Genomic DNA, 19,918 nt, shown 5'->3' with positions numbered 1-19,918 from the left:
GTAGCTTAAGCATGATTGTTCGTAGTTAAAGTGATTAATTACCCACCTGGCAGTTAAGGGGTTTTATTCCCTCCCTAACTTCAGGGGAAAATCCCTACGTGGGGAAACAACCTTTCTCAGAGAGGTGACCTTGGTTAAAACACATAGTGCCAAGAAGGTGAGCAAACATATTAAGAACAGTATGCCATATATGCCAGGTCCCTTGAAACAGCAAGGATGGACCGGCTCCCGGCAATTTACCTTATTGTGTCTTATGTAACAGAAAACATTAGAATAGTTTCACATGCCAGTGATGATGAGGTATGATTCTGAGACCAATTAGTAAGAGTTTAAAGAAAAAGAATTTGGATATTTTAAACATAGATGTTTATATTTATTATAATTATACAAATTATAGATGTTTTCTTTAAAAGTAAAAAACTGAAAATGTTTTCAAACTAGATTTAAAAGCCATTGAAGCTGCATAATGGGTATACAGGAACTCTCTCCATTATTATTTTTTTCTACACAACTGAAGTTTTGTCCCCTCACAAAAAAATATTTAAAAAACAAAGCCACTGAAGAACCTGGAAGGGTAAGTTAGTGTACTGCCTTGGTTGGAGAAACATACACCATGGCCTTGTACAGCTGATGTTGCTGATGCCTGCTGGACGGGAAGCTGGAAAAGAATTACAGCATGCTCCTTTCCAATAAAACAGTAGCTTGTTGAATAAAGATTAAGCTGCAAACATAACTGTTGAATTAATATCTCATTTGCAGAATTATGCCTGGATTTGCTATTTGCCTTGCATTCATCCAGTGTCAACAGTAACTCCTCATCAAAGATCTTTTATGGAAATGCTTGGCAACAAAACACAAGTGGTGTTGGCTGAAATACTTAACGTATTGAACACTTTTATTGACTTTCACGGTTTATCCTGGAACAGCTGCCCTGACATTTGCACTGATGATGCAAAAGCAACGAAGGTAAAACCACTGGTGTGTGAGTGTCAATTAGGCAAACCCCGTATAGTCACTGTATTCTCCACGTAGGTAGACAAGTGACAAGTAAAGATGACAGATAGATGATAGGGAGATGACGGACAGTTTCGTTTAACAATGTCCTTGATGAAACAGCTGGAATTAACGTTAATGAATCTCGGCTCTTGGGGCCCCTCTGTGTAGCAGGGGCTGCACATGATGGTTTTCCAGAGGAAAAGCATTTGTGAGGTTATCTGAGCTGCCAGCTGAATGAGGCACCTTTTTCAAGGCGCGCCATTTTTACTGGAAAGAATGACAAACTGGTTCCTCAGACTGGGTATTTGGCAGACATTTCTTCAAAAATTAATGAGGGGAGCCTGTCACTTCAAGGAGAACAACGGATGGTATCTATTATCGATAATAAAATTTGAAAGGCCAAGAGAAAATAATTAAAAAACACTTGTATCTGCGACTGTGAGCTTGATAGTTTCCCAATACCTAAAGACTAACAAATTGTATTAAATAATACATATCTTCAAGCACTAGATGAGATGTGTTTGACCCCTTAAATTGTACTTGTCATCTGTCCATGATCTTGTATATCCTGTCCAAGCTCATCTAATGATAATTTCACTTCTCAGAAGAATGGGTCTGGAGTTTGTGGGCTGAGAGAGTATAAGAAGGAACTTAGGAAATAATGAAAACATCTGCCCCGACGCCATCGTCTCTCTCTCCTCCTGCCCTGAATGTTCAGCCCCTCCCTCTCTACTGGATCCTTCCCACCTGCACTGAAAACATGCTCAGGGCTCCCTCCATGAAAACAAAACAAAAATGCCCTGTTTAGCTGCCGTCTACCTCTCCGCTTGCTCACAGCCAGGTCTGTGGAAAGAGCTGTATGTCCTTATCAGCTCCATTGTCTCATTTCCTCGTGCTCCTCAACCACTCAGTTTGGCCTTTGCCCCATCAGTCTGCTCCGCAAATGACCTCTGGTCCAGTGAGAAGCCCTTCTCACTTCCCACTTCCGCTGATCAGGCCTCTCTTCACCTCTCACCCACACATCCTCCTCCCTACGCCCCAGGTAGTGTCTGGGGTCAACAAAGAGGGCGGAACTTCCACAACTTTCTGCTACATGGACATATAAGCACATATATAATTCAGAAGAATATGTGTTTTATATGTTTATTTTTTCTGAAATAGAACCACACTGTGCACATTACTTTGCAATTTCTTTTTTCCATCTGACATTATATCTTGGACAGTCTACAAGGCATAAAAAAACATTTCTAGATCCACCTTTAAATTTTTTAAAATTCTGACACATAAATGTGTGTGTATCAGTCATAACTACGTGTTAGCCATCAGAACACGTTGTTCCATTTCCATAAATTAGACAGAAAACCTGAGATTCTGCATCCGGGGCCTGTTGGGTGTGTCCAGTGGAGCAGGACCCCTGCCGAAGCTGTAAGAGCAGGGGTTTCAGCTCAATGTGAGGTGAAGGAAGCACAACTTCCCCGTGCCGGCCCGTCCCACAGCCACTGTATCTTGGGAGGCACAAAATAACCAACTGAAAACAATGGCTCCACTATCTATCTGTGTTTTGGGTCTAAATATTACATTAAAGGATTCTTTACATTTCTGAGCAAGATGACGTTTGACTCTAAGGCTCTGAAAGTCACTTCGCTGTCTCCTGCAAAGTTGTCACCTTGGGAGTCACATTCCAACAACAGTGCCACTTGCTCAAGTGATTTTTGGAAAATTTCCTTTAGTCTAAGCATCTCTCACTTTCTAAATTTTAAAGGCAATTTTAAAAGTAACATCTGCCCTCGGTGGAAGCGGAGCAGAGCAGGTCACCCTCACTAACACTCTGCAGCGAATGGTCAGGGAGGGAGAGTCCAGGATCTGCTGACCTGATTCATCACAGAGTAGAGTTGGCCCCAAACACCAAATCCTTTCCTTATCATCTTCCATCTAAATTTCTAGGGCCCTAGCCGGTTTGGCTCAGTGGATAGAGCGCCGGCCTGTGGACTGAAGGGTCCTGGGTTTGATTCCAGTCAAGGGCACATGCCCGAGTTGCAGGCTCGATCCCCAGTGGGGGCGTGCAGGAGGCAGCTGATCAATGATTCATCATTGATGTTTCTATCTCTCTTTCTCTCCCTTCCTTTCTGATATCAATAAAAATATTTTTTAAAAACTGCAAAGTTGCAAAAAGCCCAGAAAATGAAAAGATCTCTATATTCCTTCATTTATAGTAGACTATAATTGCTTTCACAGAGAAATTTCCAAAAGTTGAATTTCTGTCAACTAGAACAGTTGAGCCAAATGAATTTTCCCTTGCAATACAAAAATAAAGGGGTTAATAGCAACAAAACAGAAAAAAACCCCAAAGGGAAGGGAAAAACAGATCTTGAGAGGAACTTTGGGACACGATGGCAACAAGTTATTGAAATTAAATAAGATATTAACTCAAAATATAATTAACACAGCATTGAAGGGCCAGGCACAGAGGTGGTATCTTATCACGTCTTATCACAGGGCCGAGAAGCCTGGGTCAGGGAGCTGGCTTGGCAAAGGTGGCCTGTTTCTGGAAGGTTAGTAGGCTAAGATGGATTTTTACATTTTTAAATATTTGAAAAAAAAATTTAGTGACATATAAGTCATACAAAATTCAAATTTTACTACCTTCAAATAAAGTTTTATGGGAACACAGTCACAGCCATCCAGTTCTGTATTGTTGATCGCTACTTTGAGTGGTTGTAACAGAGACCCTGTGGCCTGCAAAGCCTAAAATATTCATTGTCTTCCTCTTTACAGAAAAAGTGTGCTGATCCCTGTTCTAAACCAGATTTTACTGCCATTATTTCTCTGGTGCCTGCAGCTGGCCCCCTGCCCCCTCGGCCCACCTTTGCAGAGGAAGGGCCTGGAGGAGGTGCTGGCCTGGATGTGGGCTGAGGTCCAGAACTGTGCTTGCCCCCCAAGCCGAGTGAGCCAGAACACTCACTGGTGCCACCTGCAGCCCGTGAAGAAAATGGCCTGAGGAGGGACCTACACTTGCAGGTCTCACTCAGCACAGCTGTCCTCCCTGCTGAGGGTTCTTAAATGAACTATCTCCCCATCGGATGACATCAATGGACAGAAGCTTGGCTTTTACAAACCTTTTAAACTGAAAGACGCAACTCCAAATAAAAAGGCACCTCCCAGCCTTCACTCCCCACAAAACAGAAAGAACACAGACCATTTAGTGCTACAGAGAACTAGGGAGGACACCGGGTACGTTTTTTCTAGGTCTGAAGGGAAAACAGTGAGAAGGCATGCCATCTGAAAACGCCTCTCCAGCTGATGAGCCACCGTTCTCTGTACCACTTCATGAGACGCACCCACACTACTTCTGAACCTTCGCGCTCTAAAACAACAGGTAAGCAGGTTTTTCACATCTGAGGAAACCCAGATCAAAAGAATGCAAAAGAACCCAGTAAACTGGTTAGTGCTGCCAGCCTGAACCACACCCTGTACTTGCACACTACAGATTCTCCCCGTGAGCCTCATGCCCAACGTTCCCACCATGGAAGGCAGGAGGAGGCCCCTTCAAAGCAAAAAACTCCTGTTCAAGAATTATCTTCCGACCTCCCAGAAATCCCTAGTGCCACCGGGTGTGGCATCCCCGTGCTGGTAGCAGGACGTACACCCGCCATGCGGCAGACAGACTTCAGACATGGTCTGCAGGCCGACGCTCTAACCTCCTGCTGGTTCCCCCCGAACCTCCTGCTGGTGAAGTCTAACTGCCGGCCCACACCCTGGACTGGTCGTGGGATGCACCCTGAGCAGAGGCCGCAGAAGCGATGCTCTGAGACTGCTGAGCCCAGAAGCTGCCACTTCTTCCCTCTTGGAGCCCAGCAGCTGACTGATAAGGAAGTCCAGGCTAGACCCCGGAGTGATCAGAGACCCCGTGGAGAGAGGCCCTGGAGGGTGCGTGGCCAGCTTGGACACAGAAAGCAGCAGCCACATTCCACCCCAAGCAAGACCAGCAGAAAACCCTCCAGCTGAACTCCAGCCAACCTACAGAACCGTGAGAAAGGCAGCAGGGAGAAAAATCGCCTTTTCCGGACTAACTTTTCAAGGCAAGGAAGGGACTCAGAATAGTCTGACACAAGTTTCCTATGGGTGTGAAGAGCCTCCAACTTACCTCATCATCTTCATCTTCATCATCATCAGATTCAAGAACACCATCCGGGAACTCTTCTATAAAGAAAAAAATCCATGAGTGACTGTGAACACAGTTGGGAGCCTTGGTCAACAAAATCCTGGGGCTCTGCAGAGACCTGTAAACACCCTAGTGAGAATAAGTTACATCAAAGCAGTCATGCTCCTGGTACCATTTCAGCCATAGTTTGATTTTAAATATATCTTTCCATTTTTACCAGAACACACCAGTAGTTGCATGAGAAAAATTAAAAGCTAACACACAATTTCAGGGGCATTCAGGGGAGAGTAAGCCAGTATTATTGCTAGGCCTTGTGCTGGATCCTGCCACACGTTATTTCACTCAATCCTAACAGATTTTGTCACCTCTTATCCCCATTTTATAGCAAATGGAGACACAGAGAGGATAAGGGAGTTGTTTATGGCCACATTCCCAGTAAGTCACAGAGTTGAGATTCAAACTGATTCTAATTTTTAAACCCCATCATGTTTCCACCTTCCGCAAAGGGCCTGCAAGCAAGTGGCTTTCAAAATGGAGGTGCTACGATGTTCATCAATGACAAACCTTTCTTTTCAAATATGGAAAAGCCTTAAAAAAAGGGAGAGAATCTTAGACATTTCATGAGGCCACAGGCTAATCCAGGGGGCGTGGTCATGGCAGGTCGGGTTCCTGAAGGCTCACGGGGTTCACTGCTAGATCGTGAAAGAGTTTACAAAGGAGGAATACATAGTAGGGCAGTGGAGTCACAGAAAGAATGAGCCTCTGTTTCTTTGTCTGTAAAATGGGTATGAGACCACCTAGTTCCTAGGGCTGTCGGGAGGGTCTTACACACGCCAGAACCAAATCACCTGGCCCAGGGCCAGGTCCACAGCAGGCAGTGCATAGAACTTAGTTACCTTCCCTCCATGAAGCTTTCCTCCATCCCTCACTGAGCAGTCGCCAGTGTCTCCCCTGAACACACTTGGCATTTATCTATAACCTGATCACGATCACCACATTTGGACAATCCATGTTTACTAACGATGGCTGCTGACTTGCCTGGGATCCTCCTCACCCACTGTGCTGGATAGTGAGTCCCTGGGAACAGCGCCCTGACTTACTCATCTCTGTGTCCCTTCTGCACCTTCCTCATTATCACTCATTTCTTGAACAGATGACATGAAAGTAAAGAATGCCTGAAAGAGGACAGGAAGTCAAACAAGAAGGAGGAGGAAAGAAGGAACCAAAGGCTATTACTCTTGAAGAGACTGGTGGCAGATTCACCCTAACTAATCAAGCCCCAAGCCATTTTCTAGGAGGGAATATGTAGAAACCTCGGGACAGCCCAGTCGCTGTCCTTGAAACAGCCCTCATTCTAAAGGGAAGGCCCACTGACTTAGCTGGCCCGCGGTCAGCAGGACACACCTGTGGGGCCTGCATGCCTCGGCGCCTCTCTCGGGCCAAGCTGTCGTCATGGAATCTGTTTAGTCAGAAAGCCACTCTGCAGACAGGAGGCTGCTGTCACTCTGAAGCGTAATTACCTGACTATTCCCCACTGGCCCCTGGGCAGCATGACTGAACTCCACCTTCCCCAAAGCGCCTGCAAGCAAGCCGCTTTCAAATGGAGGCGACAACCCTTTCTTTTCAAACATGGAAATGCCTTTAAAAAAAGAAGCTTAGACATTTCATGAGGCCACAGGCTGCTCCAGCCATATTCCCCTCCCTGAGCCGACTGGTTCAGACTCATCCTATCTCGGAGCCACCCAGTCCTGGGAACTGAAGTGCTTAGAGACCTCGGCTTTCCTCTCTGTGGGGAGGGAACATGAGCCTCACACTGTTCCCGGCTGTGGCTCCCCAGTAACTACCAGGGGGTGGCTTCGCAGCTGCCAGTACCCTCCTTTCCTGAGAGCCGTGACCGGTCAGGCCTTTGTGTCCTCTCTTCAGGGACCGGCCAGTATCTGCTCCCCTAGCTGAGGGCTGGGTTACCCCTTAGGCCTCACCAGAGTAGTCCTTCCCCACCTGTGGGTTAGGTTCCAAAATATACTGGAATCTCCGTACTTGAAAATCTTCAAACTCTATTGGGAAAACAGCGCTGGAGGACTGAGAGGGACTTGACAGTCTGAAAACCCAATCACAGGTTCTTAAGTTCACTCAACTGAAACGAGGCCATGTCATTGTGAGGATCTTACACCAGCGAGCGGCTGCCGCCTCCCCTCTGCTGTCAGTTCGCCCCTGAGGAGGAAGCCGCTGGACAGACGCCCTCCAGCTCCCCCTCCTCCAGGCCCATCACGCAGCTGGTGGTTCACTTGTTAGGGCCGTGGTCGGCAAGCTGCGGCTCGCCGCGAGCCACATGCGGCTCTTTGGCCCCTTGAGTGTGGCTCTTCCTATGCCTTAGGAGTACCCTAATTAAGTTAATAACAATGTACCTACCTATATAGTTTAAGTTTAAAAATTTGGCTCTCAAAAGAAATTTCAGTCGTTGTACTGTTGATATTTGGCTCTCAAAAGAAATTTTTGCCGACCACTGTGTTAGGGCATTTGCGCTTGTCAGTCTGGCCTCCATCCAAACGCTCACCGACTTTCTAATCTAATATTGTGTCAGAGTAGCAGACTCCTGCAGAATCATCTCAGGGCCCTGCCATTGTCCTTTGGGTACAGAATAACTTAGGTGCTTGAGATAAAAGGGAAATACTTCAGATCGTCTCTATTTATACTGGAACTTACTGAGTTAAGCAGGTATTTCCCAAGCTTTTCCTGAACACACAAGGTTACACAGCCCAGCTCTGCCCAGATAACTTCTTGCCAAAGCACATCCTGGACAGAAACATACACCGACCCCTCCCAGCTCACATTCTTCAGCAAACTCGTCCGAGTGCCAGTTTTATGGAAGGAAAAAGAGATGTTTTCTAGCCAGAGATGGAGAGTGAGGGGCCCACCCTGCTTCTTGGCTGCCAGGGAGGTGGGAAGGCTGACCAGGAAATGGAGGTGGTGAGTGTCGGTAAAACTGCAACGTAGTCGGCCCTGAAGGGGAGTCCCGACAGCAGGACCCTGCAGCTGCAGAGGAGCCCTGGTCCTGGAGGGAGCCTCAGCGGGGCGGTGACCCTGGAGAAGACAGGGAACAGCTCTCCCCGGCCATTCGCCACCTCCCCAGCTGGGGCTGCTACTCACAGAAGGTTAGGGAGCAGCCTCGGCCGGGACTGAGGGTAAGGTTTTCTTTCACTTAATTTTTTTTAATATGTCCACCCAGCAGAATGGAGGCCCAAAGTCAGAATCGAAGCCGTTGCAGAAAATAAAGTCCTATTCCTGCCCTCCTGAATTTGGGATGAATTGTACTTGCTCCGTGAAAACCAGAGGAAGGTGTTCAGGTGGAAATGGGCCTGGCCTGAGGGAGCCGAGCTCTCAGACTCCTGGCTGCTGCCCCGCTGCCTCCTGCCTGTCAGGAGCCCTGTGAGGCCCTCCTATGCCGCCCCCGTTTCCGAGACAGGGATTCGCCACTTTGGCTGCATTTGGAATCACCTGGAAGCTTTAAACACGGTTCGCAGCTGGGTCCCCAGAGGTTCTGGTTTAAGTGGGGTGGGGCTGCCCTGTGCAGCCAGGCTGTGCACCGGGAGCTGGAGGAGCCACCTGAAGGCTTCTTCCAGGAAAGGGCATCTGGCATCCCACTGCCTGGCCTCGGCCAAGCTGCTGACTTGGGATCAGAGCAGAGATGGAGAGATTCCGTGTTTCACCTTGTTCGTGTGCTGAACAGATTTGTGCACTTGGACTCTCAGTGATGGGGACGTCTGAAGACAAGGAAGGACAGGTAGAGAGACATAAGTGACGTGTTTGGCCCCTAGGTGCTGGCAGTGCTGGTGCCCCTGGCACATGTACAAGTCAGAATGAGGGTGTCGGCAATCCACAGAAAGCGCTGTGTTTCCCCATCCAGGGCATTCCTCACCAGCCTTTCTGCTCATTATGGGATGTGGGTTGTCATGGTAATGGAGGAAGCTGGATAGAAAGGAGATCACATCCTCCCATGCTCTCAATGGCAACATAACTTTTCCTGGAGTGGATGAGTGCATGTGAAAGGAGGATCACGTTTCCTACCGTGGCGCTGGGAAGGCCAGCATCTGTCTTCATTATTTACCCGAGGACTTGGGGAAGCCACTCTTTGGAGGTGGGGGGAGGATTAGGAGAGACCCACATAAAGGGAACTTACAGGTAGAGAAGGGTTTTGTTGACTATCGGCCTAAAGTGTGATAAGTGACTGTTGATTTGGGAAAATGTGGCCTTGACTACCTGGGTGAACTTTTGTTTCAACCAGGTAGTCCAAGATATGACAAGCCCTCTCATATCTTTCTGGCACATGTGAAAGATTAAAAAGATAGCTTATAGATTCTTGCATCAAACGAACCTGAATTAAGCTGCTTGATGATGAATTCGATCTGGCGGATCATTTCAGCGTTGCCTTCTTTCATGAAGCAGCGAAGGATGTCTTCCATTCCCTAAGGAATTGGAGAGGTAACCGTTAACATATCGTAGTTTCAGCTAATCCCCCCCAAACACTTTCTTCTCTATGCACAAAGAAAAGTCCTCAACTCAGCACTAAAAATTCTTTTTGTTCTTTTTATAATGCACAGTGAAATTATTTCCTTTTTTGGTTGATCATCTGACCCAATTACAACACATTTAGTCAAAAAACTAAAAACAACGTTCATACAACTTTACTGCATAAATATTTCCTTTAGTTTGGCAATATGTTGTTGTTGTTGTTGTTTTTTGGGGGGAGGGTCTTTCCTGTGTTTTCCTTAAATTTACACACTGCCTTCTAGATTTTAGGGCCAAATTTAGTCTTTGAAAAGTAAAATCTATGCTCAGGGAAATAAATGAACAAATAGGACCTTTTTTAAAGCAGTTATTCTGTTTGTATCAAAAGAATTATAAAGTCACTACATTATGTATTACTTTATTACAAAACACTGACATCATAACTTTCAGTACTAACAGAATTTCAGGGAAATGTAGAGCTAAGTGTCTATTTCCTCCTCCTCTTTCCTTGCATGATGTGAATGAGTATGTGTGGGTGGACCTGACAAAGCTTTCTCACCACCACGAGGGAAACGAGTATCTAATAATGAACTCAAAAGAGAAAGCAGAGTCCAGAGGTGCAGGCAAAGAAATAGATCTAGGAACATGTGGACCCTGGTCAGGCTGTGCCTGAAACTTATGCCTGGACTGTCCAGTTATACGAGCTAACAAGTTCCCTTCTCATGCAGGCCAGGTTGGAATCCATAGCTCTAGAACTGAATTAAAGAAGTGCCAAGAGTAGCTTTCAACACGGTAATTCCCATCATGTAAAGCAGAGCATTAGTCCTGGCTAGGTATCTAAGTGGTTAGAGCATTGTCCTGATGTGCCAAGGTTGTAGGGTTGAACCCGGCTAGGGCACATACAAGAAGCAACCAATGAATGCATAAATAAGTGGGACAACAAATCGATGTTTCTCTTTCTTTCCCCCGTCCTCTCTCTAAATCAATAAATAAAATAAAAAATAAAGCAGAGCATCATCTCCTTCTAGAGAGGTTAAATCTGGATTGTCATCCTAGCTCCCCGAGTTAACTGTGTGACCTCGGTCACGTTACGTAACCTCTCTCAACTACAAAGTGAGGATAGCAACTTGAGCAAACGTGAGAGCTTTAAAGATAAAGTGTATCATTGGGTGTTGGTTTTGCAGGTGTACACATCTGTCAAATGTATTAACTGTATATGCAGGGCCTGTGAATCTCATTGTTTGTGAATTAAGCCTAAAAATACAGTGTCTAGTCCAATGGCCGGCACACAGCAGATGCTCAATCAAGGGTTGAGACTGCTTGTTGTGGGGCTGGTGGCTTAGGAGAGAGCTGGCAGCTAAAGCCAAGGGATACAGGAGGCTCCCAGTGACAGCAGAGTGAGAAGAGGGTGAGGACGGAACCTTAGAGAACAGGCGGGCAGAGGCAGACAAGCGCATAGGAGACCCTGAAGGGGGGTCGGGAGGAAAGAGCTCTGGAAAGTCCCTAAGTCGAGATGAGCATTTCCAAGAAGGCGTGGTCAGCAGTGCTGAGGGCTCCTGCGGGACTGTCAGATGCCTGGGCTTGTCTGACCAAAGCGACAGGCCCTTCACTGGCAGGAACGCTGAGTTTATGCCTCTCCATCTCCTAAACTGGTCTCCACATTCTCACCTCCACCCTAGGTGAGGGCAGAGGAGGAAGAGTGTGTGAAGCAAAAGCAGTATAAGCCCCGAAAGGCCAAAGACCGGGCCACCGTGCACCATCAAGGTCAATGTCTTTAGTCAGTGGAGTGAGATGTGCACTCAGGCTCTCCTCTATCTTTTCCTTCCCAGATGTTACTTTTGCAAATGATCATCTGCTCATATATTGAAAAATATATTTTTTCCCACTTGCTCTCTTGCATGTAGCTCTAGCTCAGTTGTTACTTAGGGGTTAAAGAAAAGAAAAAGAAAATGAAAATCACGACTTCCTTCTCTGTAATTAGCAGGATCATTTGAGGGAAGATTTCTTAATAAAAAAATTCTCCAGGCACATGACCCAGATTCTGCCAATCAATGTGCCCGCGTGAGGCTGACTGGGAAGCGGACGAGGTGACAGGTGGGAAGCAGCGGCATCCAGTCGTTTGGGGAAAGCAGAGCCAGTTTTTTTGGCTTCACGGGCGTGAGCCCTGAGCCCGGGGTCATGGTACAAGCTGCCGTGGTCCAGCTGTCACCGGAGCAGCCTCTGGAGCATGTGGGCATCCTCACGGCTGCGTGGCTGCTAACCCAGCTCCTGACCGGGCACCTGGTCTGCACCAGCCCAGGCAGGACGTTTGGCGGGTTCACCTCCCCGGGGACTCCAGCCCAGCTGCCCCCGCCCCGGACGCAGGCATCAGTGCGGTGGGCTAGGGCAGCCCCGCTGCTCTGCTCTCCGGCCCAGACTGCGACAGTCTCTCAAAGCTCACACAGGCTTCAGGGCACTCATTTATCTTTCTCTCCCTATTATTTAAAACCACGTAATAGCATTTGGTACTAATATAACTTTTATGCAGTCTTGGTCATTTCCCACAAGTACACAAATGTTTTACACAGTTGCAAAATCAGAGTTGTTATACTGTCATCGTCTACTTTTATCTCTTAGTATACAGTTACATTTTTCCACACTGCCTCACACTGCTTTTCCTAATTATCATCTTCAATGGCTATGAATAGTTGGGGCAAAGGGACATAATTTCATTAGCAATTCCTCCGTTACCAGGCACTCATGCTGCTTCCAGTTATATTACAAACATGTTGATAGTGCGGTGAAGGCCTGGGGGAGGGAGTGTAGAGGGAGTCAACAGGGGGAGAAAGGAGACACCTGTAATACCTTCAATAATAAAGATACATTTTTTAAATTGATTTCAGAGAAGGGAGAGGGGAGCGATAGAAACATCAATGAGAGAGAATCATTGATTGTCTGCCTCCTGCACGCCCCCACTGGAGATCAAGCCCGAAACCCAGGCATGTGTCCTGACCAGGAATCGAACTGTGACCTCCTGGTTCATAGTATGATGCTCAACCACTGAGCCACGGTGGCCGGGCAATAAATAAATTAAAAACAAACAAACAAAGCATGTTGAAATGAGCATCTCTAGTAAAGCTCCTTTTCTGCATCGATGAGCAAAGGAGAATAAATGAGTCAGAGGTGGAGGTTTTAGTGGTTTCTCATGGAGACGACCAACTGCCTTCTGAAAGGGCTGTGCACGCCTGTGAACACCAGCAGGCTGAGAAGGCGGCTCTGCCTCCCCTTCCCCAGCACATCCCGAGCTGAGGAAGGTGGTGAGATTATGATGTTTCCCCCTCATTGCCTGATTATTTAAATTCTAGTCATATGCAAAAAGAATGTAATTCCTTTATCAATTGAAAGACTTCCTCAGGGATAAGAGTGAACTGTGGGAAATCTCAGGGTTTTGAGAGTTTGGCCACAATCTCGCTGAGAGGCCTCTCTTACGAACAGTTAAATAGGCAACCACTTCAGTGCTGTGTCCAGAAGCTTCCCCGCTCAGGCTGCCCGGTTCCTCCAGACTTGACTTCAACGCCCGTTAAAATGCCCAAGGGAGGCTGTGCTGCTTACACCTTTCCTAAGTGGTCCAGGTTTTCTTCTTCAAGCCCACAGTACAGCCATTCAGAGGCTGTCTAGAAACGCATGTCTGAAACCATAAAGGAAAATCTGAACAGATTCAACTAGAGCTAAAGCCTTGGCTGCTGGGCTGAAGTCCTGGCTAAAACAACGCGAGACCATCACAGCTGGAACCATCCCACTCACCTGCTCCTGAACTTTGTCCCACAGAAATGGAGAGCCGTAAAAAAGCTTTTAAGCCACTAAGCTTTGGGGTAACTTGTTACGCAGCAATAGATAACTCTTACAAGTAGCAACACTTTCATTTCCAAACATTGGGAGATTTCCTAGACGCCTTGTTTATGCAGCCTTTCTTCTGCCCCGTTATGGCTCTCTCCTCTCCTGCTGGGACTCCAGTTGAGACCGCTGGACATGGTCACAGTCTCAGCTCTTTGCCTCTCTTTCTCTCCTACCACCCCTGGCCAGGATGACCTCTGGGGGCCACCCTCTCTAATGTCTTACAACTTCGTGTCTCTCCTCCCCACTTGGTCCCTGTCCCTTCACTGCCATCCCCTCCGGCCTTTCCACCCGTTGCCCTGCAGGTCTTTCCTCCATGCTGCCTTTCACCCCTTTAATTCCATGTCACCTCCTTTCTTTCTTTCTCTGCAGCCCACGTTTTGTTCCTTGTGCCCTAGTTGGCTGGCAATTCCTCTCTTCCACCTTAATGACCATAATGCAGAATTTAATCACGTTTATTCTCCCCTGTTCTGTATTGAGACAACAGATTTTTAATTTAAAGGCAGTAGGCAATTAACTCCCATTGTTGACTTGTGACCACACAGAACGGTTAAATGAGTTTTTATCTCTAGTGTAACTGATGATGTAATTATGACCAACTAGAAGACTGAACAATTCTTCTAAGTAAACAAAACCAAGTGGAAGGCCATGACTTGTTGGTCTCAAACTAAATTTAGCCTCTGGAAATACATTTAATCCTTTCATCACATTTAAAAAATATTTTTTTTATTGATTTCAGAGAGGAAGGGAAAGGGAGAGAGAGATAGAAACATCAATGATGAGAGAGAATCATTGACTGGCTGCCTTCTGCACGCTCCACACTGGGGATGAGCCTGCAACCCGGGCATGTGCCCTGACCGGGAATCGAACCACGACCTCTCGGTTCACAAGTCGATGCTCAACCACTGAACCATGCCGGCTGGGCTATGACAGCATTTAATATGTACATTGTTAACGGGGTTTCACATCCTCTCTCTCTAGCTCATCCAAGGACAAAACTCCAGGGTTTGGGGGATCAGATACATCTGGATACATCTGTCACCGCCAGACACAACACTAACCACCTGTGGCTTGTTTTAAACTTCAAATACAAGCACTAACGGAGACACATTAAATACAGAATTCACTGTTTAGCAAACAAGCCTCTGGGCTGTATGTCATCTTCACCAGCCTTTCTGTCCCACTGGGTTGCTCTAGAACAGCGGTTCTCAACCTGTGGGTCGCGACCCCTTTGGGGGTCGAACAACCCTTTCACAGGGGTTGCCTAAGACCATCGGAAAACACATATATAATTACATATTGTTTTTGTGATTAATCACTATGCTTTAATTTTTTTCAATTTGTAACAATGAAATTAGGGGTCACCACAACATGAGGAACTGTATTAAAGGGTCGCGGCATGAGGAAGGTTGAGAACCACTGCTCTAGAATGTCTGCAGATTCAGGGAGTTTTGATTGTACCAATTCTCAGGCTGCCACAATTCCTCCGGGAGTCCTGCAGGTGGATCTGAGTGATGCTTTCTCCATCTCACCATTTTCCTGCTAAGCTTCTGCTACTACGAAATCCATAAGCATCCCCCAATCCCAAATTTACACGAGTCATTTAAATTTAAAAAAGAATGTCGCCCTGGCCCGTTCGGCTCAGTGGATAGAGCATCAGCCTGCAGACTCAAGGGTCCCAGGTTCGATTCCGGTCAAGGGCATGTACCTTGGTTGCAGGCACATCCCCAGTGGGGAGTGTGCAGGGGGCAGCTGACCGATGTTTCTAACTCTCTATCCCTCTCTTTCCTCTCTGTAAAAAATCAATAAAATATATATTTTTTAAAAAATTATAAAAAAAAAAGAATGTCGACAACTTTCCAAAAATAAACCTGCTGGAAACTTTCTAACACTGTGGTTCTTAATCATTGAAGGGATCACTTGAGAGTCTGATAAAAGCTACAGACTCTCATCAAAAAACTGCAAAGATAGGGTGTCCCAGAAAAATGTATACACACACTTCGAATAATGATAAAGGCTGTGTTTATTCAAATACATTTCATTTTAAAAATTGAACTACTGGCTGTTAAAGCGTGTGTACATTCTGGGGGACACCCTGTATGTGTCTAGTGTACAATTCTGGGAGTTCATAAACTGCCTAAGAACCCTCCAGGGGCCGCCCGGTCCAGGAAGCCCTTGCTCTCACAGTGACGGGGCACTGACTGAAGCAGACATGTGTCTCAGAGTGTTCCTTACCATCGCTCTCGCTTCCTCACGGACGGACGGGATAGAGAGGATGCTGTACAGTGCTCCATTCACGTACGGCTGTATCTTTAAGGGGAGAAAAAACAGTCACTTGTCAGTTCTCATATACTAGACAACGCAATTACCAAACAGCACACTGAGACACTGGCTGATGTGGACGGAGTGTCTCCAAATGACAGATGTTCCCCACCTGCATGTCCCAGTGACAGCTGTAACAAAGAGTCCAGAACCCACCATCGGTCATCCGGGATGGCAACTCAGGAGTCATCACCAACTCCTCTCTCTTTTCATTCTCCTTTGTGATGTCTGTCTTTGATAGGAACTCCTTTCTCATCCGCATGCTACTGTCCTTGTTCAGACAACATGTCCATGACCTAGGCTACACCAACCTCCAAATGAGTCTCTACCTTTGATTCGCACCCTTTAGTCCAACTGTCACATCACTGCCGAAATCCCCACTCTTCCTACCTCCGACACCGGCCACAGTCCACCTGGGCCGTCTCACCTCCTTAGTGCTCATGCAGGACCCTTCGGGTTTGGCCTCTATCACCTCCCTTCCTGCCGCCATGAAGTGCACACTGCAGAGTCCACACTGTAGGGGACGCCTGTACCACGCTGAGACATGCCTTGTGCCTGGGCCATGGTTCTAACAGTTCACTTTGCTGGGTGCACTCCCCACTGCAAAGCTCTGACTCCTCCTCTCACACCAGCTCAGACATGTCAGAGGGAGCACTTCCTGAGCTTCCAGTGGAGGCTCTGCTCTGCCCCTCACGTGCCTCCACCACTGACTGGAGCCGGTGTCGTTGAGATTTATACTTGTTCCTCCCGTCTTACTCACAGAGGTGCACTTCACAGGTGGCAGCGAGTTGGAGGCAACCAAAGTGGACAGCCCTGGGGAGCAGGCAGCCCTGGGGAGCGGGCAGCCCTGGGGAGCAGGCAGCCCTGGGGAGCGGGCAGCCCTGGGGAGCGGGCAGGGAAAGTGGGAGGGCTGCAAATGGAAGCCCATACTGCAGTAGTGAGAGCTGTTCATCACAGAGATGTACACAGAGCAACACAGAAAAGTCCCGAAAATGCAGGGAAAATGTAAGGAAAGTAATGAGATCTAGACTGCAACACTATTTATATAAAATAAATACACATAATATTAATGCATTTTCAGACTACCTACATGTCCACAGACACATGTTAATCACAACAGAGGAATGTCAACGTGGGGGGAATGAAGTGCCATGGACGACAAGGAGAAAAGTAACCCTTAGGGGCAGCTGGCACAGGCCGGTGCTGGTGGTGTGCCCATGAGGGAGGCGTGCTGGGGAGACTTCCTGCTCCTGAGTCTAGAATTCAGAAATTGTGAAAGCTCTGAAGTAGCTTATGCAAATATTGCAGAAGGGAGAGTGTGGTAACTGTCCCCGGCCAGCCCGCCCGAGCCCTAGTGGCTGAGTACCTCGTGGTTTTCATGGCCCAGCAGATCCGAAAGAACTTTCAGTACGAGGCCTGCCACTGAGGCGCACATGTTCTTCCCTTAAGAAAACAAAACAAAACAAACATGACGTGTCTAAACTCAGAAGCACAGGGCCAGTCAGACTTGAATACAAATCCCGGCTCCTCTGCTTATGAGCTGTGTGACCTTGGGTGAGTCACTTCACCGATCTGGGCCCCGTTCCCTCCTCTGGGACCCGTAGATCATTGCTATCCACCTCACAGGGTGACGTGGTATAAAGTACAGGAATAGGCTACACGCCTGTGCTCAGCAAATGGGGTTATTGTCCTTCAGGCAGAGCACGAGCTCTTCATCGCAGTGAAATTCTGCCTCACACAGACCATCACCATCAAAGTCAAAAGGTCACCAAACACTCCCAGCCGGTAAGCCAATGGCAGTAAGAAAAGATGACCATAAACTAGTCCTGGTTTAAAGCTGTGACTCGGGCACAGGCTGGTTTGGAAACAGAAGGTTGAAGTGGTCATTGACTCGGTCAGCAGCGCCGGGCTTCCGATGACAAAGCATCGAAGGGGGAAGGAGGTGCTAACCAACCGCCCTGAGCCCCCAGCCACGTAACCTGCCAACACTGGGCTACGCAGGCTGAGCTCAGCCACAGGCTGGCCTTGGCCCCTCTTCTAAGGAAGCATCTTTCACCACCGGGAACACATCGCTTAAGTGGGGCGGAGCCTGTGGAAAAGCTAACATCATTGCCTTTATTGATCAAGTACGTGAATGACTTGTGATTAAGGGCAGGCAGCGGGCTCGGCCATCAATTTAATCCTGTACAATCTTGGGAACATACTTCTCTGCCTTCAGACAGAAGGGATTCTAATTCTTAACCTCCTACCTTTGAGTAATGCAACGAAGATGAAGAAAAACATGAACTAATTTAATTCCCTCTTAATGCAGGTGCTACATACATATATCGCATATGGGTGGTTATATTTATGGGAATTGATATATATCTGTACACATTCTTTCCAAGGCCAGACTGGTATTTTGGCTTCAGGGATTCACAGCTTGATACCCAGTTGGAAATGCTTTACACTCCTCCTGTCTCCGGTTTTCTACGAGGGAGACTAGAGGAAGCCAAGCCAGGCTCATGGGTCATCGGATTCGAGGGTCGGGACCTCTCTGCTCCCGCACACTGGAGCCTGGAGCCGGGGCCGGGCCGGGCGGCTGAGACCTGCGCTCCGGAGGCAGAGGTTCATGAGCAGGGCCACTGCGTACTCCAGCGTGTAGTCCGACAGGCAATCGGGCTCCTTCAGAATGTCGATCAGCCAGAAGATGAGGCCGTCCTGAATCATGGCTGTCTGCAGCGGCCGCCTGGGAGGAAACAGCCCACAGGTCAATTCAAGTTGGCGAGAAACTTCATACAGGAGGACACAGCAACAGCAAGGCATGTCAGAGAAGACCAAGTGCACGAGATACTGATGGGGAGGAATATTCCACTGTCAGACCCATACAACTGAAACAACAAATTCTTTACTCTCTCGGCCGATTTTTTGCCTTGAGTTGCGAGCTAAAATTCGGGTTATGAGCCAGCTTCAGATACCCCCCGCTAGTTGGCACAGCGAACGTCACAGCGAACACCACAACATCAGCCCAGCATCACGTCTCACTCGTTCACTTTTTGATTTGACATACGAGTAATTTGAGTTACGAGCTCCGTCACGAAACGAATTAAACTCGTAAGTCAAGGCCCCACTGTATAAGGCAGTAAGGAGGCCTCCTACTTTGAACGTTTCCTTTCCAATATTTTAAAATATTTATTGATAACTTTTGGTCTACTTATCCCAAGAAGCAGAGCCATAGAAATAGTTCACTGACAAACAAATATTTACTAAACTCTAGTCTATTATCATTTAGCTTAGGCATTTTGCTCTGTGAAAAAAAAATAAAGAAAACATAAAAGAGAAGCAAAAAACCAGCTCAATACCATTTTTATTCAGAGCTCTACAGAGTAAGGATGACTTAATGACCTGGATAATACAATTTACACAGAACTGTATTCCCCCCAAAGTCCAGGTGTCACAGCTTAGAAAATGCAGTGCCTCGTCGGAATGTGCAATGGTGCCTGTCAGCACGCAGGCCTTAGAACTGATAACACTGAGCCTGATACCACCCCCAGCAGTCGTCTGAATTCTCTGAAAATCAAAGCAGTGCTGTGCACCTCCTGAGGGACAGACAGGTCATGGTGACTCTGCCAGAGGACGGCACCTGCTCGTGCTGGTCTCTGCAGCCACCAGTGACCTTTAGTAGCACACAGTGAGGACGCACCCTCCTGGTGAGCCTAACTGCTTTCTACCTTCATTGTAGAGACCCTGGAAACATTAGCATGTTTCCAAAACAGAAAGCTTAAATGACTGTTTGGAGGAAAAGGAAAATTGGCAGTAAATATTTGCATTACCAGGCGGAAGTATTTCTTCACCTTATCTTAGCTGTTATTTAACTAAGCTATTGAATTTCTAAAAATTTTCCAGCCAGCTATTATCTTTTTAAACAAACAGAAATGAAGTGTTTATGTGATTTGAGGAAGTAATAACTTTGGAGATTATTCACAGTTCTTTTCCATTCATAGAGTTAGGGTAAGAAATTTTCATTGGCAGGAACCTGGCAAATAGCAGGAGCTGCCCACCTGCCTCTCTCACACCAAG

The 19,918-nt window shown here is 47.1% G+C and overlaps 1 protein-coding gene across 1 annotated transcript in view; it reads right to left on the bottom strand.

Moving 5' to 3' along the window:
• The window catches only part of ARMC9 (armadillo repeat containing 9), a 98,318-nt gene that overhangs the window by 40,802 nt on the left and 37,598 nt on the right, over positions 1 to 19,918 (bottom strand). The window contains exons 14-18 of the mRNA XM_006760415.2: positions 18,448 to 18,587; positions 17,226 to 17,302; positions 15,773 to 15,847; positions 9,531 to 9,621; positions 5,141 to 5,196 (exon numbers count right to left, since the gene is read on the bottom strand). Coding sequence (XP_006760478.1) covers positions 5,141 to 5,196; positions 9,531 to 9,621; positions 15,773 to 15,847; positions 17,226 to 17,302; positions 18,448 to 18,587 — 439 coding nt within the window. The remainder of the gene's footprint in view (positions 1 to 5,140; positions 5,197 to 9,530; positions 9,622 to 15,772; positions 15,848 to 17,225; positions 17,303 to 18,447; positions 18,588 to 19,918) is intronic.

The sequence above is a fragment of the Myotis davidii genome, unplaced genomic scaffold, assembly GCF_000327345.1.
Source record: "Myotis davidii unplaced genomic scaffold, ASM32734v1 scaffold370, whole genome shotgun sequence".
Lineage (NCBI taxonomy): Eukaryota > Metazoa > Chordata > Mammalia > Chiroptera > Vespertilionidae > Myotis > Myotis davidii.
The sequence above is the reverse complement of the archived record's forward strand: the minus strand, read 5'-3'. Positions and strand labels throughout refer to the sequence as shown.